General features: G+C 53.5%; 2 protein-coding genes across 3 annotated transcripts in view; one reads left to right on the forward strand and one right to left on the reverse strand.

Moving 5' to 3' along the window:
* Positions 1 to 10,262, forward strand: part of VPS37B (VPS37B subunit of ESCRT-I) — a 31,714-nt gene extending 21,452 nt beyond the window's left edge. Inside the window, exons 2-4 of the mRNA XM_029057777.2 lie at positions 4,738 to 4,909; positions 5,701 to 5,783; positions 6,940 to 10,262. Of these exons, the coding sequence (XP_028913610.1) occupies positions 4,738 to 4,909; positions 5,701 to 5,783; positions 6,940 to 7,428 (744 nt within the window). The 3' untranslated portion in view covers positions 7,429 to 10,262. The remainder of the gene's footprint in view (positions 1 to 4,737; positions 4,910 to 5,700; positions 5,784 to 6,939) is intronic.
* Positions 10,263 to 13,570: 3,308 nt separating this feature from the next.
* Positions 13,571 to 23,366, reverse strand: part of HIP1R (huntingtin interacting protein 1 related) — a 40,457-nt gene continuing 30,661 nt past the window's right edge. For both annotated transcript variants that reach the window (XM_001506865.4, XM_029057952.2), the window contains exons 16-32: positions 23,085 to 23,201; positions 22,647 to 22,748; positions 21,986 to 22,180; positions 21,627 to 21,774; positions 21,011 to 21,097; positions 20,405 to 20,512; positions 19,548 to 19,684; positions 18,955 to 19,065; positions 18,547 to 18,605; positions 17,952 to 17,982; positions 17,774 to 17,836; positions 16,703 to 16,803; positions 15,566 to 15,671; positions 15,220 to 15,343; positions 14,923 to 14,984; positions 14,405 to 14,611; positions 13,571 to 14,200 (exon numbers count right to left, since the gene is read on the reverse strand). In XM_001506865.4, coding sequence (XP_001506915.3) covers positions 14,153 to 14,200; positions 14,405 to 14,611; positions 14,923 to 14,984; positions 15,220 to 15,343; positions 15,566 to 15,671; positions 16,703 to 16,803; positions 17,774 to 17,836; positions 17,952 to 17,982; positions 18,547 to 18,605; positions 18,955 to 19,065; positions 19,548 to 19,684; positions 20,405 to 20,512; positions 21,011 to 21,097; positions 21,627 to 21,774; positions 21,986 to 22,180; positions 22,647 to 22,748; positions 23,085 to 23,201 — 1,806 coding nt within the window. In that variant the 3' untranslated portion in view covers positions 13,571 to 14,152. The remainder of the gene's footprint in view (positions 14,201 to 14,404; positions 14,612 to 14,922; positions 14,985 to 15,219; positions 15,344 to 15,565; positions 15,672 to 16,702; positions 16,804 to 17,773; positions 17,837 to 17,951; positions 17,983 to 18,546; positions 18,606 to 18,954; positions 19,066 to 19,547; positions 19,685 to 20,404; positions 20,513 to 21,010; positions 21,098 to 21,626; positions 21,775 to 21,985; positions 22,181 to 22,646; positions 22,749 to 23,084; positions 23,202 to 23,366) is intronic.

Raw genomic sequence — 23,366 nt, forward strand, 5'->3', positions numbered from 1 at the left:
GCTTACGTCTTCCAACTCTGTTTTACTTTCTCAAGTGCCTAGTGTTCTGCACACAGTACTCAGTAAGTATCATTGAGAAGGAGCAGACCTAGTGGAAAGAGCTCAGGCCTGGGAGTCAGAGGAACTGGGTTCTAATTCCGGCTCCACCATTTATCTGCTATGTGACCTTGGGCAAATCACTTAGCTTCTCTGTGCCTGTTACCTCATCTGTTAAACGGGGATTCATTACCAGCCAGTGAAAGATACTACTGTTTCTGGTGATGAGGAGGACAGGGTTTGGGTGGGAAGATGAGTTCTATTTTGGACATGTTAAATATGAGGTGCCAGCAGGACAGCCAAGTAGAGGTGGGAGAGATGAGATCGAGGCCCAGTATAGAAAATATATTAATTTATTTCATAGTAGTTCTTCATTTTCCTTACCCTTAAATTCTGTTTATTTCTAAAACACTAATTTTTATTTAAATTCTTTTTTATCCTTTACCTAATTTGATTTTAAGTTTTGGCTTCTTTTAGGGGTGGAACTGTGCGTGGTTGTGCTATAACAATTCAAGGCATTGTGTCAGAACTAGAATCAGTTTGCCTTTTGGCATGGCAGAGAGACTATTTGGTAATCTAGTCTTTGCATCTGACAGCGTTTTTCTTCTATTGCTATAGAAAGTGGACTTGGAGTGATTCTCGGAGAGTTCACAGGAAGTATGTGTTTTATAAACTACGAGGATTTTTTAAAGCCCTGGCGGGTATAGAGGAAAGAAACAGCAGCCGAAATAAGCCAGTTGGATGGCAGGGCTGGGGAGGTGGGTAGGGGATGCAGCTGTGGAATTATTAAAGAGTGAAATTGACCCCAGGCGGAGGTTAAGGGTATCTGAGTGAACAAGAACAAATAATTGAGGAAGAGTCTTGGGCCAACCAAATTCAAAATCGTGACGGTGAGGATGTGGTGTACAAAAGAGCTCATAAATGAGAAAAAAGGGAACTAGAAGTCTATGGCTAAGCTGATTTTTTTTCTTAAAGACTATCTTGCTACAGCCACTTTCACAAAATATTTGTTATCGGTGGGAGATAATGGATTTGATTTTGCATAACCTCACAGGACCTTCCATTGTTTTTTCCAAGACTGAGAAGGACAGGAAGAATGAATGATTCCAAGTTGGGGGTCGGGTATAATCTGCTGTCTGCCAGGAAGAAAAATGTGAAGGAAACCACAGAGAGCAGGGTGGTGTTTGATAATCATGTTAGGTCTGAAGGCCAAGGAATAAATAACTCCCAACTGGTTATAGCATCCCTCTTTGACATAACCAAAGGGTAGGATGTGAAAAATATCTCCTCTCCCACTCTACCAGTTGTCTTCTCTGCTCACACCTACTTCTATCCCTTCTTCCTCTCCCCCTCCACCCCAATCCCATTAGGAGGGAGAGACACCCTGGGTTCGAAGAAGAGTAGCAGCTTTTCAGACTTAATTGAATTCAAAAAGGTTTTTTAAGCTCTTTCCTTTGATTGCTAAATCTAATGATGAAGTCAGATTTGACACCGTGCCAATCTCTTGGAGTGGTATGTTCCCCTGCTTTTTCAGAGCTTGCCAAAGCAGACAGCTGAAAATATCCCCCCTTCCTCCCTTATTTGCTTGTGGCCAGCATGCTTTTTGAAGATACTTTTCTCAGTTAAATTTCTTTTTTGACCCAAGTCTGCATGATCAAAGGCCAAACTGAAGTGTGACCAAACTGACCAGTAGCGGGGATTGCTTCTTGAAAGAAAGCAAGAACCATGAACTGCTTTGCATGCTAGGGAGCATTTAAGAGTTTTTCCACTCTCTGGGTGGGGCAGAGCCGCCGGACACCTGAAACCCTAGTCAGTCGGTCGTATTTACACTGTGTGCAGAGCACTGTACTAAGCATTTGGGAGAGTACAGGTAGCAGTTATCAGCGGTGGGGGGTGGGGGGGGTGGAGACATCTGGGCCAAAAAGGAGGCCTGTGCACAGTGAAGCAATCCAAGACCTCCCCCACTCAAACTGCACCACCTCAAACACCTCTTGCCCCTGTTCCTTGAACCAGAACCAGAAAGGACTCGCAACAAATTCCACACCCAGCCCCATTAACCAGAAAGATCTAGTAGCAAATTCCATGCCCAGCCCCATTAAGATTCCGGGGCTTTCCATAAGCCTCCCCTCTAGACTGTAAGCTCATTGTGATCAGACAGCGAGACTTTATACTGTTATATTGTACTCTTCCAAGGGCTTAGTACAGTGCCCTGCACACGGTAAGCACTCAATAAATATGATTGATTGATTGGGCCCGTTGTTCAGTTTGCACCACGTGGTTATGTTCCAGGGTGGATCCTGAACAGCTCCAGGATGAGTAATAGCCCCAAACGCCCACTGAGAATACCACGCTAGGAAGGAATGCCCTCTCCGCCCTAATTCCCACTCCTACAGGGGCACCCTTGGGGCAAGCCCTAGACGTCAAGCCTCCGGGGCATTTTAAGGTCTGGTCTTGGCATGCTGGGAGGCGGAGCTACCAGTGAATGGTGCAATCCGGAGGTTAGCCTGGAAATGGGAGCATAATAAGCCCCTAAGGGAAGACTCCCCCAAGGAGTCCCATATCCCAGAGTTGTGAGGGGAGACTCTCAAGCAGAAAAGATTGAGCTATAATTTGGCTTCAGCTTTTAGGCCCTGTGGACAGCTAGCCCTTAGTCCAGGGAATGAACTTCAGGGGAAGGCAGATTTGCCGTTGCCCTCCGGAACTGGGGAAAATGAAACATTTTCCGTTTCGACAGTGATCGTGTTTACCAACTTTATTGGGTTGTGCTCTCCCAAGTGTTTACTGTAGTGCTCCGCACACAGTAAGTGCTCAGTAAATGCCATTGGTTGATTTATGTGCCTTCCATCACCAATTGCCTGGCTCAAGCCTGTGCTGTTGTACAACTCTTTGGCCTCCTTCCCTCCCTCCCTCTAGAAGATTTGCTGTTCTTTGCTGAGGGATGGGAGAGTTCAGCAGCCATAGAGAAGCAGTATGGTCTGGTGGGTAGAGTGTGGGCCTGGGAGTCAGAAGGTCCTGGGTTCTGGCCCAGCTCTGCCACTTGCCTGATGTCTGACTTTGGGCGAGTCACTTCACGTCTCTCGGCCTCAGTTATCTCTTTTGTGAAATGGGGATTAAGACTGTGAACCCCATGTGGGACAGAGACTGTATCCAACCCAATTACCTTGTATCTACCCCAGCACTTAGAAGAGTGCCTGAAACTTGGTAAGTGCTTAACAAATGCCATTATTATTGTGTTGTTGTTCTTCTTATTATAAGCCAAAAGGACCTCTGGGGCAGGTGAATGCAACCTTTCCTCACTGCTAGAACCTGAAGAAATTTGTAGGGACAAGATGGCAACCGAGTAAGGTACTGTGCCTTTTGGGACTTGTTCGTGACACTGAACAGTCCTGCCAGGCACTTATCTTACTCTTCCTCTGCTCCTGTGCTGTAGCTGTGGAACACTGCTGGTATCATTCCAGACACTAGGCAGACCTTGTCTATCTCAAATTAATCCTCACCTGCTTTAATTTCCTTCTCCTCCCCCAGCAATAATACTTCCCCATCCTTTTTGACTCCATTATCCATTGCCTATGGTAGCTTTTTTAGATGTTTAAACTGTCTTCAAACCCCCTGCCCTTCCTCACCTCTTTCCCCTAATGAGCTGGCATATCTCGATCTCACTGTGCCTCGATCTCAGCTATCTCGTCACCAATCTCTTACCCGTGTCCTACCTCTGGCGTGAAAGCCCTTCCCTCCTTGTGTCAGACAGACAATTACTCTCCTCACTTTCAAAGCCTTATTGAAGGCACAGCTACTCCAAGAGGCCTTCCCTGACTAAGCCTTCCTTTCTTCTTCTCCCTCTCCCTTTTCCGTCACCCTGACTTGCTCCCTTTATACACCCCCAACCCCCACCCCATCCCTGCCCCTCAGCACGTATGTACATATCTGGAATTTATTTATATTAATGTCTATCTCCCCCTCTGGACTGTATGCTCATTGTGGGCAGGGAATTTATTGTTGTGTAGTACTCTCCCAAGTGCTTAGTACATTACTGTGAACACAGTAAGGGCTCAATAAATACCACTGAATGAATGAGCTGGTCATATACTTTATTGATTCAAATAGAAACCATCAGGAGAGATCTCTCTAAAATCTCCCCTGGTCTTTTCCAGCCCTCCCCTCCCTCCTCCTTCCCTCCCTTTGACTCTCCCGTCTTTCCCAGAAGTATCGCAAGAGGAGATCTGCCTCCTTTCAAAACCTACCCCCTCCACTTGCGCCTCCAACCCAATCCCTTCCTACCCCATCAAAACTCTTGCCTCTTTCCTTCTTCCCTCCCTGACCGCAATCCTCAGCAGTTCTTTCCAATGGCTCTTCTCCACACTGCTTTCAAATATGCTCATATATCCCCTACTCTAATAAAGCCTCCACTGACCCCACGGGTCACTCCAGTTATCATTCCATCTACCTCCTACTATTCTTCTCGAGACCCATTGCCTCCACTTCATCTCCTCCAACTGTCTTCTCAACCCCGCTCCAACCAGGCTTCCTCTCCTTTCACTACACTCTGTGAGCTCACCAGTGACGTTCATGTCATATCCAAACCCTCCTTGTGGGCAGGGAACGTGTATTGTACTCACCCGAATGCGTATCATAGTGCACTGCACACAGTAAGTGCTCAAAAATACCAATTGATTATTATATTGGTGCATCTGTGTTTCGCAGGCTCAGAGTGTTCAGCTTAACAAAGAAATGACTCTTGCCAACAACCGAAGCCTGGCAGAAGGAAATCTTTTGTACCAACCACAATTGGACACTCTGAAAGCGAGTTTGACCCAAAAATACCAGGAACTCCAGGCACTCTTTGAAGCCTATCAGATAAAGAAGACCAAATTGGGTAAGTTTCCTGTGGTGTGGTTTCTGAGAATCAAAATGAAGCAGGGAATTCTGTCAGGGTCATGTGTATGGGTCACAGAAACACCCTGGGGAGGGCACTGAGGAAGCTACTCCTGCTATTAAAAACCAGACATTTCTGACATTTTACTGCAGAAAGTCCTTAAGAGTGGATCCTCATTGTGGTCCTCTTCATTTGCTCCAAAAACTTTCAGTTGAAAACTGTCTTTGGTATCTTGACACCTCTCTCCTAATCCGACAGGCTCCTGGGATTTTTCTGTTACCGTACAAAAGTGAAATCTATTGTTTTAAGCTTTATTGTTTTCATAAGCATATTGGGAATTCGGCAGGCCTTTATAGTTTCCTCCACAAAATATTGAATCTGGCATAAAAGCAATCAGTGAAAAGCCCTCAGTTCCGATAGTACGGTGGTGTTTAGGTAGAGGGAAAGCGATTAAACGATTTTAACACCAATTACTCCCTCAACTGTCCAGAAATGGAGTCTGTTTTGTGGTGGAGTTCTTAGTTGTCTTCACTGGAATTCTCCTGCAGTGTTTCCTGTGTTCTGAAGCTTTGTGTTTCCTGGATAGACAACTATCAACAGGAGGGTGGGGCTCTCATTTAAAAATTCCAGTCCAAATTAACCCACTAACAGCCGGCCTCGGAGAAATAAATACATCCCGAGGGTGGACGTGGGCAACTTACATGGAGGCAGAAGGTCATAGCCTTGGCTTTTGACCTTGAAATGCCCTTGTTTCTGGCGCTGTAGTCATCTTCCTTTCTTTGCTTTCTCAGATAAGCAATCCAGCAATGCTTCCCTGGAGACCCTGTTAGCGCTTCTTCAAACCGAAGGGGCCAAGATCGAAGAAGACACAGAGGTAAAATCCTGCCACACTCCTGACACCCTTCAGGCAGACTCAGTCTTAGTAAGAAGGAAGTTTGCTGTTCCTTTTGGGGGGCACCCAAATGGCCCGAAAGTATGTCTCTTCCCCTCCTCCCCACCCAGAGGGAGAACTAGTGCCTCTCTCACCAGAAGGATGTTTTGCAGGTCGGAGATTCTATCTTGGGAGGTTAACTTGGGTGTTAAGAGGGAACTCAAAGTTCTAAATGGGCCAGGTTGAATACTAAGCGTGGAGCCTAATGTCGTCTGACATGGTTCTATGCAAATTTGCTCTCAGGCATTCTTGAGCAAAACAAGTAGACCCAGTGGGTCAGATTTGGGTATTCAGAGCTACAAATGGGAGCTCAGACAGAACCCAGCTTTTGGTGACCCTAAGAGCACTCAGTGGGAAGGGTGGGGATTGATTGGCAGGTTGATCTGCCCTACTGAGATGGTAAATGCAAGAAATCAAGAGGAGGCAGCTAGGAGCCCCAGTTTCTAGGACAAGCCATTTCTGGGAAACTCTTCATTGAGGCCTGTGACTCTTAAGCTCATTGAACAGTGTCTGACTGAGGACACGTTGGCCACCTCATCCGTCACCTGCTAGGAATCAGACCAGAAAGCGAATTCGAAAGAGGACGAGGTCCTGCTCCGCTCTGTGGGTGCCGGGAAAATGCCCGGTGGTGGCGTCCGGGAGTCCGGCACATGGGCCGTGTCTCGCCCCATCGCCCCCAAGTGGCTTTTGTCTGAGCAGTCAGTCCCTGCAGTCTGTGGGAGAAGGGATTTGGGGCTGAGTGTAAGCTTACTGTGAGCAAGGAGCGCATCTACCAACTCCGTTGGAGTGTACTCTCTCAAGCACTTAGTACAGTGCTCGACACAGAGGAGGTGCTCAGTGAATACCATTGATGATGATGATGATGCTCCTGAGAAACAGGCGCTCCTGCTCTATCTATGGAATTTGTTGAGCGCTTGCCTTGTGCAGAGCGCCATACCCAGTGCTTAGGGGTGTACAATCCACAGGAGACGGTAGGCCCAATCCCTGATGGAGGTCTGAAATCGAAGGAGAATTTTCCCATGTGTCTTTCTCTGCAGAGCCTCCCCAGAGCCCCTCCTCTCCCTCCTCCCTTTAACCAGTCATTCGGTATTTCTTCCAGAACATGGCAGAGAAATTCCTCGATGGGGAAGTCCCTCTGGATTCCTTCATCGACGAGTACCAGAGTAAGCGGAAACTGGCCCACCAGCGGCGTGTGAAAATCGAGAAACTCCAAGAGCTGGTGTTGAAGGGCCAGAGACTTCCCCAGGCCCCGGCCCAGATGCAGCCCAGGCTGCCCGAGCCGACTCCGGCCCCTCCGATGCCCTACCCCACTTCGGATCCCAGCGGGCCACCCTCTGTCATGCCCCGGCGGATACCGCCCCCGCCCCCTCCGGTCCCCGCAGGACGCTCTGCGACTCCGTTTACGGTGGCCATGGGCTCGGGGCAGGGCACTCCGTACCCGGGGTTGCAGTGCCCTCCCCTCCCGCCGCGAGTGGGGCTCCCGCCCGCCGGCGCCAGTTCCCAGCTGGGATACCCGGCCTACCCGCCAGCCCTCCCTCAGAGGCCGCCCCCGCGGCTCCCGCCCCACCCCGGCTTCATCCTTCAGTGAATACCGGACTCCACCTCTCCCCGGGGTTTTGGTGCTTTCCATTTTAATGAGTCCCGTCCCCTAGACTCTTACCTACAGGCCGGGGGAGTGGGGGCAGGGGCAGGGGGTCACCTCTGGGCTCTGTCTGCACCAGCGGCCGAGTGCAGAAGTCAAGACTGCTTTTCTCGAGGCTGCCCGCTCGGAACCGGGGAGAGCGCGCGTTCTACTTTTCGAATCGGCGTCTCCGGAGTGTTGGGTCGGGAGGGTGGTGGGCCCTGAATTTGGGGCAACCGGGTCACATGGGCCAGTCTGGAGACGATTTGCCATATTGGGATTCAATAAGCTCGCTCACGTTACCGCTGGAAACTCTTGGGGCTATGGGGGAGTGGTGGAGGAGCCTGCCTACCCGCTCTGCCCCTTCCCTAGAATTGTGCTCCCATTGCAGCTTCGTTAGTTATCATGGTCTATTCTAACCGTCGTGTACAAAGGACGATTTTCCGGTCATCTCCTGAGATGTCAGTGGCAACCGTCAGACGAAATGCTCAGCTGCATTGGAATTATCCGTCTCACAGTCCTGCAGGACAGAGGCCCGAGGATGGTTGAGTTTGGTGTTCTTTTCATTGTCCGTGGAGCCTAACGGCAACCAGTCCGCAAGAATCAGCCCTCCCCACCCTGAATTGAGCTGCTTTTAAGATGCTTAGAAGCCACAGGGCCAAGGAGGTCCTTGGCCAGACACTGGCTCTTCTGTCCCTCTGAGGCTTAGAAACTAGCCCCAGGATGAAGGGGTTCAGGCGAGCTCAGTTTTGCCCGACACGCTCTGTGTTCAACTTGCCCTCCCCCGTCCCCAAGGGGTGACAACCCAACTATTTCTGTTGTGGAATTCTCCAAAAATATTTTTATTATGAAACTTTCCTGTTTTTTATATGTATATATATATTAAAAAAATTAGCATTCAGGGAAATTTTGTCAATTAAAAATACTGTAGCGTGCAAGTTGAAACGCTGATGAGGCGGGTGCCATTCCCTCTCTTGTAAGCAGTGCATCGTCACTGTGCCCGTGCCCGGGATGTGCCTTAAGATCACGTGTGATTGGACTCCTGCCTGTTAGCAGTCAATCCCATCAGCAGCCACGGCTTCATTTTTGACTCTCAAGGACTCCCGAAGGTGGGGAGTAAGGTAAGGTTTTTACCCAGTGTAGCTTAGAGGTAGACTCTGTTCGCTGGGCACGGCGAGCAAGCCACTTTCTTCTCCCTAGGGGACTTCCTCTCCTCGGGGCCCAGCTAGGGCCTGAGCCTCATCCAGTGGGAAAACCATACAACACTGAACCCAGATCATAGATAGAAACATCTCTGACTCAGGGCCCGGGGGTAGGTGACGGAAGCTTATGTAGAAACATTTCCAGTGAGACCAGAGAAGGAATTCCTCACACTATGGAAAAACAGCAGAGGGTCAAGGGCTTTCACGGCGAGAGAGCCCTTTTGCCTCTCATTTGGCTTGGGGTCCCTGATGGAGATTAGTTTGCGTTCGGAAAGGTGTCACAGCATCCGGTTAAATCTCAGAGCTCAGTGTCGTGGGTCCCAACTGAAGATGCTCCCCGGATGGCCAAAGTGGACCATTTCTCAGGATTCCTACATTAATTAGGTGTGTCGCTGCTCCCGATGGCAGTTAAGTCCTCATAGGGTCACATGTTGATTAGGTTTAAGACTCCCATTAAGACCAAATGCCCAAACTGGCTCGAGTGATTGGAGAGGTGAGATGTGACTACAACTAAAATTTGGTCCATTTGGCACGGGTGTGTACGTGTGTGTGTGTGTGTGTGTGTGTGTGCGTTTCTGTGTGTCTCTGTGTCTGGCTTCTGGGTGATTGCAGTTTCCTTTCCTGACTCTGTTTTGGTTAAGCTCCTGTACACTTGAACTCTAGTGTTTCGCGGTGGACACTTTTTTTTAAAAAAAGAAAACAAAACTGTCATAGGACACTCCAGGTGCCCCGCTGATAGAGAGACTAGCCATGTTCCCGACGGGCTTAAGGGAAGCCACGTCTGTTTTCATTCTACCTCCCTGGTTGTGCTCAGCCAATCAAAGCATCACCACTGCAGATGGAATAACATCAGTGATAAGCATCGGGGAAAATCCTTTGGACATCTTGTGTTTGGTTTATTCATTTGAGGCACAAATGGGCTCACTTTGTCACCCCTTCCAGGGTAGCTGGGTTGAGCCTGGGGTCTGAGGGGAGTAGCACCCTTTCTTCTTGGGGATTATAAAGAACCGGGCTGTCATCGATTTTCCCAGGAAATGTTCACTTTGTGTTTGTTCTAGAATTCCAACAGTTAATGTTCTGGAGGTGTTTGATGACAGAGAAGCCGAGGCAGGTGTTGCTAACACGGACATCTGTTCTCAAATAAATGGCCAACTGTCACGGTGCTAAAGTTTGATCCCCTCTGGCTCTGAGGCTTGAAGTCATGAACCGGTGTACATATCTTTCCTCTTAGCCTCCTCCTGCCCTTTTAAAACATGCGATGAAAAGGGTATGCTTCTTAGTCAAGGGTAAGGAAGGCATGCTTTTCAGGTTCTCAGGCCTATGTGTTTCTAGGCCGTGCGGAAGTGGGACTAGTAAATCCCAGTGGGTTTGCCCAGACAACACACACAATTCTGAGCCCGTAGCTCTGTACTGGTTTTCTTATTACTTCCAGGGGGACCGGACGAGTTTGGAGCAGTGGAAAAGCACTACACTTTCAGTAACATTTGTTCATATTGTAGTATATAGTGGCCTGAGAGGTTGATTTGTGCTGTATAACTAATGGAAACTTAAGTGGTTAAGATGATCGCTGGTTATTTCAAATAAATGATAAAAGTTGAATGCCGTTCTGACTTTACTTGGGGAGGTTAAGCCAATGCAACCTGGTAGCCTTTTCCAAAGTGTGGGTGAAGTCACGTCCTCCTCGCAGTGGCCCAAGTTGGGAGCTGTAACCAGGCTGTGATGAGGGATTAGTGGCCTAGAGGCAGGCACAGCTGAGCTCTGGGCAGCCAGGTGTTGCTGGTCTTATCTTTTTTTTCTTCCACTGGTGCACAGCTGTCGGCCTCGGTTTTGGCTTTCGTGCCCATTCCGCTCAGGTATGGAATGGACAAGTAACAGCGTGACTCAGTGGAAAGAGCATGGGCCTGGGAGTCAGAAGGGCTTGGGTTCTGTCTCTGCTAACTGCCTGTTGTGTGACCTTGGGCAAGTCACTTCACTTCTCTGTACCTCAGTTACCTAATTCTGTAAAATGGGGATTCAAAACCTTTTCTTCCCAGTAGTTGGACTCAACCCCATGTGGGAGAGGAATCGTGTCCCACCTGCTAGACTTCAGTGTACCCCAGAACACTTGATGGATAGTGAGCACTTGACCTTTTCTTTGCTTTGAGGAAAAAAAGGAGAGCAAGAAGGGCTTGAGACGGTGGCTGTGTGGTGTTAATGCCCAAGGACTAGGGAAGATGTGGCTTGAGCTTAGTGTCTGCGATTCTTTCAGCTACAAAAATGCCTGTTTCATTGACTGTAATGACAAAGCATCTCTTACAGTCAAATGGGGATGAAGTCATATAGACTTGACACTTGCCTCCTTCCACTTGTTTCTCTTCCTTAATGGTAATTAGACATTCATTAAGTGCTTACTATGTGCTAAACACTGGGGTCAACACAAGGTTGCAAGATGGGACACAGAACTGTCCCACCACCCAGGGCTCCTAATCTCATCCCCATTTTACAGAGGAAGAGAGGCCCAGCCTGGTTAAATGACTTGCCCAAAGTCACTCAGTAGACTAGTGACAGGGCTCCCCCTCCTGTGTGCTTTCTAATAGGCCATGCAGCACCTCCAAATTCCTTCTAAAGAAAAAGCTGTATTTCTTATTGGCTACAGAACTGGGCCCAGATGTGAAGAGAAGCCAGGCTCAATAGAGGGCAGTTGTATAAAGAGGGATCTCATTCCACCCCTTCTCCAATCCATTCTCCTAAGCACAGGACTTTGTGGAATTAACACACACGCACTGGAAATCTTCACTCAAACCTGTACTTGCTTGGAGTCAGAGGCCCAGTTTCACTGTGGATAATTTACACTCAGACAAATGGGATTTCAGTTGGCTCAGTAAGTGTAAGACCTTCACCCTGAAATGGACATTCTGGATCCCCTTCCCTCACAGCTGCTGCCCTTGTCCGGTAAGACTAAGCTAAGACTCTAAGCTCCTTGTGGTTGGGAACGTGCCCACCGGCTTATATTGTACTCTCCCAAGTGCTTAGTACAGTGTTCCGTGTATGGTAAGCACTTAAAAAATACAATTGATTGAAGTGACCAACCTGCTATTTATATATCAGGTTGAATGTGTTTTCACTTCCCTAAGTGGTTGAATCAACTTTTACTAGTTGGTGGGGGAGGGGGCGGCATTTGGGGAAAAACAATACCTTACTGGGAAAGGGGGCAGAAAGGAGCTGAAACTTTGCAGTCCCTAACTTTGTCCACGGGCTACACTTTAACCAAGGGAGGGAGATAAACCAAGCCAGAGGATCTTATGGAAACATCTGGACAAAAAAGGAGATAGCCCCAGCTCCCACTTGCCCTGTGACTCTACTGTACGCCTACAGGGAGCAGTTTCCTGTTTGCCTTAAAAGTCTTCAAGAAACAGTTCTCCCATTTAAAAAATCATGTGTTTTCCCTCCTTCATCCCACAGTCTTTCTCTTTAATTGGAGCAAAGAGGCTATCAGGTCACAGAAACTCTTGTCCTCAAGCTGCTCTCCGTTTCTCCTATCCCAAAAGCCTGCTGGAGAGTCACAGCCTGCCCCTAAAATGTAAATAAATCAAGGGCAACAAAATTCCTTGTCATCTCAGTCCTGTGGCATTGTCACGAGAAGCAGCATGGCTCAGCAGAAAGAGCATGGGCTGGGGAGTCAGGTCATGGGTTCAAATTCTGTCTCTGCCTCTTATCAACTGTGTGACTTTGGGCAAATCACCTAACTGCTCTGTGCCTGTTACCTCATCTGTAAAATGGGCATTAAGATTGTGAGCCCCACATGGGACAACCTGATCACCTTGTATCCTTCCCAGTGCTTAGAAAAGTGTTTTGCACATAGTAAGCACTTAAAAAATGCCATCATTATTAATATTATTATCAAGTTGCAAAACCTCCCAAAGAATGCTGAGGCATGCCAGCTTCTGGGCAGGAGTGGAAGCAGTATCCATTGCCTTCTCTGGTTCCAACCTGTTCTGCCATTTGTCAAAAATGCTAATTAGCTTGACATGAATAACATGAAGGAACTGGGTCTTAATCCCGGCTCTGCCACTTGCCCATAACCTTGGGCAAGTCGCTTCAGTTCTATGTGCCTCAGTTACCTCGTTTGCCTGGCCCACAGTTAGTGCTTAAATACCGTAAAAAAGAAAAAAAAATCCTGGCGACTCAGAAGGCCAGGGGAAGGACAGAGCAGGCTACATTTAGTCAGCTGGAGAAAGGCTGATTGATTATGTTTCTCAACCTCTTTGCCCTTATTCCATTTATCAACCCAACTTGAAATGAGTTTTACTGCTTACTGTCACTTCCAAAGCCAGTAGTAAAATGAGCATTTCAGCTGCTGAACTAGGTCTCCCTGTAAAGGTGACTTTGACTGGGTGCAACTTTCTAACTGGGTGTCATTTTTCATTTTTCTCCCTGCAGTGAAGGACTAGGCTGGAAAAGGGGGGGACAGTTTGGTACGTAAAGTGGGAAAAAGGGATGGATCAGTTAACCATGTCTGCTGGCTCGGTCCCATCGGGACAACCCCGTTCTTGTGTTCTGCCAGGCCAGGGGGCCTGCTTTCCCCATTGAGCGTGCCCAGAATGAGGGGGAGATAGGAGAAAAACAGGGAAGCTAATGAGTGACCGAACCCCTCCCCTATCCACCAGCCCGACCCCTGTACCAGAGAAAGGATGCATTGGAGCTGAAGCAGCTCAGACGAGCTTCTTGCCGCCATAGCCCTCCTTAACATTTTCTAGTCCCTCCCCTACTTGCTTAAGTTGAATCCCTGTTGCCGCAGGGAAGGTCATTCCCTCATCCCACCCTCGGTAGCACGGACGCGGGGCCACCTCGATACCGGCCCCAGGTCTGATGTCATCCGGCAGCGTGAGGTTCCGCAGAGCGACGCATAAAGATTAGCAGGCAACAGGTTTCTCCTCCCCGTCCTGGCAGCCAAGATTGTTTAATGTTTGTGACAAAACAGAGCGGTGGAGCCAGTGTCGGGGACACGGGGGAGTACCCCTATAGCAGCTCCTTACCCCTGAGCTGAATAGAAGAGTGGAGTTAAGAAAAGATTGACGTGTGGGTTTTAAAAAGACTTTGTATTGCCCAAAGAGACCCAGCTCCAGTGGACAGTGACCTCAACCTCCCTCAGAAGAGTCCTAGTGCAGACTTGTGCCCGGGGCCAGCACCTCTCTTGGCCCGACTGCTTTCGGACAAGCCGGCCGGCTGGCAGGGTGGTACCATGAGCGGTTCCCACCCCACCTGACGACTGGGAAGCAGCTGGGGTGGGTGGGCTCCCGCCCTGGGAGATGAGCGGAGCGCATGAGCAGGAGCTGGCTGGCAAGTCCCCGGCCCCGCCCCGGCCCCGACTCAGGTCCACAGCCTGTTTAAAACCCAGCCCCAGTCCTGGCTTTGGGGGACCTCCTCCTTGCTCGCCCCCGGGTGTGGAGGCCAGCTTCCCCACGCCTGCCAGGGCCCCACCAGCCCTATCCCTCTCGTGCCCGGAGCTCCTAGTAGTTGATGAGATGAGCCTGGTAGACACCGTCGTCCTTGTCGAGCTGCAAAGACAGGAGGCGGGCAATTGAGGCCTGCGGGTGCTGGAAGAGGATTGCCGGAGCCCCCATGAGCCTGGGCTTAGGGGGCCCAGGCTTCCAGGCCAGAGCCTGGTTGCAGGGGAGATGAGGGCTCAGTGCACTTCATCTTCACTATAGCAACCTTGGGAGGGGGGGCCCACACCTAACCGCGCGTTCCCGCTGCTGCACCTGGTAGTCCTGCTTGGGGGCCACGCTGGGCTTCTGGGCCAGGGGTGGCTTCTTGAGGATGCCGCGTCGGGGCGAGGGGGCCGGGCGGCTCAGCTCCTCGTCCCGGGGTTGGTCCAGCACGCCCGCCAGCGCATAGTGCTTCTTGCGCAGCTCCCCCAGCTTCATCCGCTCATTCTCCAGCGTCTTCTCCAGCTCCAGCACTTTCACCTGCCGGGCCGAACCCCACCTTGGCATCAGCTCAGACTGTCGTCGTGTGCCCCCTCGCCCACACCCCTGCACACCAGAGGGCACGGGAGGAGGAAAGCGGGGCAGGTGGCACGAGGCCCACAGGGGAAGGGCTTGTGGGTCCCTTTGTTCACCTCCCTTCCCCACTTCCCTCACTCCTGGGCCCTGCAGAGGAGACAGTGGGCCAGCACAGCCCGGCCCACAGCCCAGACCTGGAATCTCCTCAGCAGGATGAGCCTGGAGTGGAGCCGTGGCCCCGGAAAGACATGGGAAGAACTATGTGCCCACGGTACCTGGGTTTCCATCTCCTCCTTTTTCAACTTGATCAGTGACATGCCCGAGAAGTCCATGGTGTCTACGGGGGACAGAGACACAGAAAGCCCTTACATCTCAAGTCAGCGCTATCCCAGTCGGGCAATGCCACTGCCTCCAGCGAACCCCACCCCAGCCCCTCTGACCTCTGACCCTGTCTGAACAGCCAGCCCTGGGCTTCAGCTCTCTGGCCTCAGCTACTAGGCCCCGTGGGATCCTTGCTTTTCCTCCAGCTGGGCTCCTGGGCCCTTCTCCCCCCATCCCGGAGAGCCCGTCACCTTTGTCTTCAATCTGCTCCTGACCCGACTTGGTGGAAGCCACCACATTAGCGGCCATCTCGTTGACGGTACGTGAGCACTCCTGCAGCTTGCCCAGGTTGCTGCTGTGCTTGTCCGCTTTCACCTGCCGACACCAAGGGGAGCCGGGGAGGGGAGACGCCAGAGAAGTAAGAGTCAGAGACCTGGGCATGTGGCTTTCCCATCCCTGCTTCCCGCCCGGAGGCTGGGGCTTGAGCTCCAGCCGGGTAGGCTGGAAGCCCTCTCCTGCTGCCCCGCAGGGAGTAGAGGTGGGGAGGGAAGGGGAGAAGAGAAGGGAGAAGAGTCCTGGCTGGCCAGCCGGGCTCACCTTGGAGGCAGCCACCAGCTGCGCAGTGCTGGCAGCAATCTCGTGGGAGCAGACGATGAGCTCCTCGTACTTGCCCGTGTGCAGCACCACCTTGTCCGCAGACTCCCTGAGGGGAAATGGGTCGTAACGGGGTGGGGGGCCCTGACGGCCCACAAGCCCAGCCATTTGACTATAAGCTCGCTGTGGGCAGGGAGTACATCTACCTGAAGTTATATTATACTCTCTCAAGCACTTAGTACAGTGATGATGATGGCATTTGTTAAGTGCTTACTATGTGCAATGCACTGTTCTAAGCGCTGGGGAGGATACAAGGTGATCAGGTTATCCCACGTGGGGCTCACAGTCTTAATGCCCATTTTACAGATGAGTTAACAGGCACGGAGAAGTGAAGTGACTTGCCCAGAGTAAGCTGACAAGTGGAAGAGTTGGAATTTGAACCCATGACCTCCGACTCCCCAGCCTGTGCTCTTTCCACTGAGTCACACTGCTCTGCACTGCAGCCAGTAAGTGCTCAATAAATACTACTGATCGATTGGGCACGGCTGCTACCAACCCCCAGCCTAAAGCCGCCCCCCCCACCCCCAAAGCTCCGGGCCCACGCTGGGTGCTCTGTTCCCCAATCTGGGAAGAGGAGAGACGGTGAGCCCCACGTGAGACAGGGACCATGTCCATCCCATTTGCTTGTGTCCACCCCAGTGCTTAGGACAGTGCCTGGCATACAGTAAGTGGTTAACAAATAATAATTATGGTATTTGTTAAGCACTTACTATGTGCCAAGCTGGGGTAGAATCAGGATAATCGCATTGTCCTACGTGGGGCTCACACTTTTAATCCCCATTTTCCAGTTGAGGTAACCGAGGCACGGAGAAGTGAAGCGACTTGCCCAAGGTCACGGAGCAGACAAGTGGCAGAGCCGGGATCACAACCCACGACCTCTGCCTCCCAAGCCTGTGCTCCTTCCACTGGGCCACGCTGCTTCGCTTAATAGCCCACTATCTAAAGAAATCTGCTCTCTCTCTAATAAAAAGGCCAATTACTACCCCCGGCCGGCCTGCTGGGTGTCCTCTGGGGCCGGCCCCGCCCCGCCCCCGTCCGACCAGCCATCCGGTAGCCTCCCGGTAGCCCCCTGGTACCTACACTAGCTGCGTGGCTCCCCACCCCACAGCTTTGGAGGCCGAGATGAGCCCTTCGGTCCAGCGCGAGTTCTTGGCATAAAATTCCTGCTGCGATGCTGCCCCCTAGTGACACAAAGGGGAAAGGCGACAGTCAACGACCGACCCTGCCCTACTCCGGCCTAACCACCTCCTCCTAATAATAATCATAATGTTATTTGTTAAGCGCTTACTAAGTGCAGAACACTATTCTAAGCGCTGGGGTAGACACAGGGTGATCAGGTTGCCCCACGTGAGGCTCACAGTTAATCCCCGTTTGACAGACATGAGGTAACTGAGCCCCAGAGAAGTGAAGTGACTTGCCTACAGTCACACAGCTGCCAAGTGGCAGAGCTGGGATTCGAAGCCATGACCTCTGACTCCCAAGCCCGGGCTCTTTCCACTGAGCCACGCGGCTCCTCCTCCTCCTCTGCCAGCCCCGAGCCCTCTACCCTTCCTTGCTCCATCCTCACCCGCCCACTGGGGTCCTGGAGCTCAGAAAATAACCCAAGATTTGCACGTAGAGAAGCAGCGTGGCTCAGTGGAAACAGCCCGGGCTTTGGAGTCAGAGCTCATGGCTTCGAATCCCGGCTCTGCCACTTGGCAGCTGTGTGACTGTGGGCAAGTAACTTCACTTCTCTGTGCCTCAGTTACCTCATCTGTCAAATGGGGATTAAGACTATGAGCCTCACGTGGGACAACCTTGATTACCCTGTATCTACCCCAGCGCTTAGAACAGTGCTCTGCACATAGTAAGTGCTTAACAAATACCAGCGTAGAGACACTTGCGATCCCACCCGCCAGGAGCCCCAGAAGACCAGCTGTGGACAGGAATTCCCGGAAAGAAAAAGAAAATGCAACCATGACATTCTCCACATCCGGGGAGGGGCAAGGGTGGGCGTGACGGGAGGGGTCCTGTGACTGATGCCCCGCCCCATCTGGCCCTCCCCTTCCCCAAGCAAAGGTCACCAGGAGCCCCTTGGGCCCAGCCTGTCCACTTTAGCCGAGCTGGTCATTTTCCATCTCACTCACTCCCCCGGTCCCCTGCTGGCTTTACCCGGCCACTCTCCACGATCTCCTTCTGCAGGCTGGTGGATGTCATCACCAGGAGCCGGATTGCCTGCAAAGGTCGAGGGTGGGTTTTGCCTCGAGGAGCCCCAACCCTCCCCATCCCCACCGACACACCATCCCAATGGCCCAGTAGTCAGCTGCCCTTTGCTCCCAGCCTAACTCACCTTCATTAGGTCAGTGCAGGAGTTCAGGATTCTGCAGGGAACAGAGAAGTGTGTGCGTGCACGTGAGCACGTGCACATGCGCGCAAGCGCACACACAATGTGACAAATGGCTGGAGCCAAGCCATCCACACTCAATAATGGGAAAACAGGCCACTAGCCAAGTGGGCAAAGCTATGGAAGCCCTGAGTTGAAGTATGATGGTGAAACATGTCTCCATTGGTCAGGGAGACAAGACATGCCCTGCCTGAGCTTGGAGAGGCAGGATTGGAACCCCTGGCAATCCCCCTGAAGAGCTAGTGAACCCCAAGAGTGGCAGGTAGGAGTTGGGTGGGGCTTGGGCCCACCTGGCTTTGGGACCTAAGCGAAACAAGGAAACAAGAGCGAGGGCACCCTGCTTCCTAGGAGAGGCAGGAAGCAGCAGCCCCCAGAGTCCTAGACCTGCCCAGCACTGCCATGGAGGAAGAAGTGGGGTCGGGGGTGGGGGACGGGAAAGCGGGTAGAGGGAAGGTGTCTGGGGAGCAGGAAAGTCCTGGGAGCCTGGGACTGCTAGGCACGGAAGCCCAGGTCCAGCAAGCACTGGGACACAGACTCTCACCTCTCGTTCACCTCCAGCTTCACCCCTGAGCTGGCATGTCGGGCCTGGTTCATCATTTCCTGGAGACCAAGGAGACACCGATGGCAGTGGTCAAGGGTGGGGAACGGACCCAGCCCAGGACCTAATGCCCACAAAATTTTGCAGGGGCTGGGGGGGCGGGGAAGTAGAGGGTGGGAAAGAAGGTGAGGATTGGGTCCTTGTTCACCCAGTTGTCCTCTTTTACCTGCCCTCTCGCCCCACTACCCCAAGCGCCATATCGGTGGTTGTTCCAGAGCAGCCAGGTGACAATGGGGATCCTTTATCAGGTGTCCCAGAAGATCTGGGGGCCTGGCAGGGGGTGTGCCCCAACTCTCCTCCTTCCCTCTCCCTGGCCCAGTCACCTCGAGCCCCGCTCCCTACAGCTCCCACCTCGATCCGCCGCACGGCATCTTCGATGGCAGCCGACGTGGAGGCCAACTCCTTGTCCACCATGTCGCCGAGCTCCTCCTGCCGCACGTCGAGGCTCTTGGGCCTCAGGTCCTGAGCGAGAAAGGGGGTGGCCAGCAGAATTAGAGTAAGGAGCCAGGTTGCGTTTACCAGACATTCAGGGACAAAGCCATCACCAGCAGGCAGAGCAGGGTATCTCCGGGGGATTCCCAGCGTCCTCAAGCCTCAGAGGAGCTACTGTCACTAGACAGTGGAGGTCAGGTGGGGATCAAATCCTGCCCTGCAGTGAGCCGTCGGATCAGACCGTGGTTGGGGCACGTGGGTCGAGCCCAGCATAAAAACGTGGTGATTCCGGAGGCATCACCTCCTTCCTCCTATTTCTTTGTCCTCACCGTGAAACGGGCTGCCAGAGACACTGGCCTGGTGGACTGCTTCTTTTCACTACATCATCCCCTTCTATATGAACTCAGACATGCACCTCCACCCACGGGCACACCTGGGTCTATGCACACAGCAACACCCCCCCCCGCCATGAACACAGCTCTCCCCCACCCCACACCAGTGTACCGCCCTACCTGTCCAAGCTGCAGGATGCCCTGGAGGGCCTTTCTCACGGGGTTGGGGTCTGCTCCCTGAAGCAACTGCCGGTCCTTTAGGTCCCCCAGGTAGTCCAGGCTGCAGGCCCCGCAATCCCTGCACATGTCCACCAGCCCTGAGGGCAAGGGAAAGGCCTCGCTGGATCAGGTACGCTGCATGGCCCATCCAAGGGCCCAGGCGGGGCAGGGGTGGGGAACACACGCAGTGGTGACAGCCTCCCCGGGGCACCTGCCCACCCGAGTGGCCGGAGCACCGGTCAGCCTCTTGTGGCCATTGTGGGGGGAGGAGGCAGGGGAGGAGCCCGGCAAAAACTTAGTGAGGCCAGGGCCAGGGCATTTAACCCTCAGGGGTTTGGACAGCACCAGACACACAGACACGGGAAAGGCATCGGGCTGGAACCGGGCCACAACCCCCAGTTCTTCCCTGCTCTGGATCCTTGATCAAAGGGCTGGAGCTGAAGATCGGGGCCTCAGAGCCGGGCTCTCCCGCCCCATGGGGTCCTATGGACTGCAGCCCCCAGGGAAGCCACCCAGGAACGACCCCACCCATGAACGACCCGGAATCAGGCCCCCACCGCAGGTCCCCTGCCCAGCTAAGGCTGGGCTGTCGCCTCCCCGACTCTCTCGCTGCCCCCAGCATGCTAGGCTTATTCTTCTCCAGGAAACAAAGGCCCACACCTCACCCCAAGGCAGGGGGTCTCTCAGGGGGTGGAACCCAGGAGTTATACCTCCCAGCCCCAAACTGATTCTGTGTCCAATAAGCAGGCCTGGAGGTGGGTGGGAGGGAATGGAGAGTGGGGCGGGGGGCGTGAGGGGTTTCGGGGGCTGAGACTTACGGTCGGCCTGGTCTGTGGGGGCCAGGTGGGAGGTGGCGCTGCCACTGATGATGGCGTCGGCCGTCAGGTGTGAGAACTGAACCAGCGCAGCCACCAGGCCGCTCACGTCTGTCCGGCACAGGGAACGGGATGGACACAAGTCAGAGCGCCCGGCCATGCGGCCAGAGTGCCAGGAACAGAAGCTTTCCCCGCGCCACCCAATGAGCCTGGGCTAAAGGTTCTGGTTTGAACAGCCGCTCTCTGTTCTCAGCTGATGGTCCCGAGACCCTCCCAGTCTGCGCCAACTCCACCAGTCCCCAGTGAACCCACCCAAAGGGGTGGCCTAAGCCAGATCAATCTTCCCCCACCCAATCAATCAGTGGTATCTACTGAGCACTTACTATGTATAGGGCCCTGCAATAAGCGCTTGGGAAAGTACAATACAACAGAGTTGGTAGACACTACCCCTGTCCACAAGGAGCTTAGAGTCTACCTACCTACTCCTGTTCTTTACCTGCCCCCTACCCCTACCCCGGGACTGTCGAGGTGGTATTCCCAACCCCACGGGCTGGCCCCTTCCTCCCATCTCTGCCTCCCTCCCCATCCCCAGCATCCCCCGGCACTCACCTGTCATGGATCCCACGTACTGCGCATGCCCACTCTCCAAGGTATTCACAGCCTCCAGCGCCACCTGGGCCCGGCTGACCAGGTAATCTGTGGACACAGCCCCGCCGGGAAAGTCAGAGGGAGGAGAGGTCCATACAGGGCTCCTCTCCAGCCAACCCAGCCACCCTCAGCCTTGGGCACTGGGCCCTGGGCGGGCTGCTGGGACTACAAGGACCAGCAGCCCCTTGAAGAAAATGGGCTTACGTGGGAGTGCACCCCCTCCCTTTAGCCCCGCAGTGAGACGTGGGTCTCTTCCGGTTCGGCTCCGAGTCACTGAAGACTTGGTCTGGGGCCAGGCCAGCCTCGGAGAGGGATGGAGGGTGGAAGATGGCCATGGGTGGGGGTCCATCCACAGGGGATGGCAGGCGATGGCCACCGCAGCTGCTTGAGTTGGACTCCCAAACCTAGCCATCAAAGGGTTCTGACCAGAGTTGAGAAAACCCAAACTGGTTTTGTGGCCCCGTGGTTTTGAAGCCTATGCCCTCCCTGCCCCACTTTGGCCAGAGTTGGCCCCTACTTCATGGCCCAGGCTCCACTCAGACTTAGGCCGGCAGCTTCCCCGGGGGCCCCTCCCTACCTGGGGAGCAGGTGCAGCGCACATGCAGGGGGTCATCCAGCTTGCCCAGCGCGTCCCGCACAATGCTCTCCGCCTCGGCCACGGCCCCCTGCAGCACTGAGAACTGGCCGTCCAAGATCTGCTGCTGCAGCCCCCGCTCCCGGGATTGCTGCGATGGGGAAGAGAGAGAGCAAGAGTTGGCTGCAGTGGGGAGCGATCCCCCCACCCCCCCATCTCCCCGGAAGCTTCTCTCTCCCTGTGGGAACCAGGGAGCTGGGGGCTCTGCTGCCAAGATCCCGGCTCCCTGACCCCAACCCTGACTTGGGCCACTCCGGGACGGTGGAAGATGGTGGGGGCGGGGAGGGGGCCGGGACTGCTACCTTCTCCGCCAGCTTCCCCTGCAGCTCCCCGATCTGGCGGGTGCTGCGTTCCTGCTCCCGGCTCAGCAGGGCCTCCTTCTCCTGGACGAGGCTTTGGGCCGAAAGCAGCTCAGCCTCTCGCTGCCGCACGGAGCTGCTCAGGGAGTCTTTCTCTGTCCGCAGGGCATCCAGCCGGGTGTTCAGCTCCGACCCGCTCTGCGGACACAGCCGGAGGCCGCAGACCATCAGATCCCCACAATCCCCACAGGGAAGAGTGGGCCGGTGAGCAGAGGAGCTGAGCTTCCAGCAGCTCAGGTGTCTGTGAGTGTGTGTTTTGGATGGTGGGGGGTGGGGGCAGAGCTATGGCCAATCTGCTGCTCAGAGCTTTGGAGCAGCAATCCTTGGGAGAGAGGTGCCACCTTCTAGCCCTGGCAGGGGGGCAGGCAGGGAAGGAGGTAAGGCGGGCACAGAGATGGGGCTGCTGGGCAACCTGCCCAGGGGTGGGAAAGATCAAGCTCAGGGAGTTGGAGCTGAGCTTGACCCCCAGGCCTCACCTAACTAGAGAATGGATCACCCCCAGGTGGGCCAAGCTCCACTCAACTCCTTGGGCTCTGGGCTCCCCGGGGACACCGAGCGGCATGCGTGTGCCGAGGAGGGAGATCAAGACCCAAGAGTACCGTACCTGCTCTGAGTGACTCAAGGTCTCCTGCACTCGGGCCAGCTCACCCGCCTTGGCTTCCAGCTCTCGCTTCAGCTGGTCCAGCTGGTAGCTCTGGTCCTCCAGCTAGAACCGAGAGATCAGTAGGAGGCAGCTTTCAGCCCTCTGCCCACCCAGGGTAGTTAGTGGGAGTGGGGCAGGGGCTTCTGCTCAGACCTCTGTCAACTGGTCCTCCCCAAGGGCTGGGTTGGGAGGTGGGTGGGAGCGTCCCAGGTGATTGGATTAGCTAGGGGTAGGTGGGAAGAGAAGAAGACAGAGACAAGGGCCCACCGTTCTGAGACTCCTAGTGCCCTGCAGGAGAAGCAGCAGTCAGAGGAGCAGGGCAGCCTCCTCTGAGAGGGGCTAGGGTTAGAAGCCCTCCTCCCCAAGACCAGAAGGATCCCCAGCCCCAGCCTGGTTCACCTTCATGTCTGATTCGCGTTTCACTTGCTCCATCTGGAAGGCCAGCTGCTCCTTCACCCGAGCCACCTCCTCCTGGCTCTGCTGCGTCACGCTCAGTTGCTTGGCCGTGTCTGCGTTCTAGCCCCAGGGTCAGGGAGGAGAAGGGGCAATTTTCCACATCATCATCATCTAGAAAGTGCCCCCCTTCCTCTGGATCCTGAAGGCATCTGGTATGTCTGCAATCTTGGGGTCGGGGATGGACTCCCCCCCAAACTATACAGATGGGTAACACTAGAGGTCAGT

Source organism: Ornithorhynchus anatinus, chromosome 2, assembly GCF_004115215.2.
Source record: "Ornithorhynchus anatinus isolate Pmale09 chromosome 2, mOrnAna1.pri.v4, whole genome shotgun sequence".
In the NCBI taxonomy this organism is placed as follows: Eukaryota; Metazoa; Chordata; class Mammalia; order Monotremata; family Ornithorhynchidae; genus Ornithorhynchus; species Ornithorhynchus anatinus.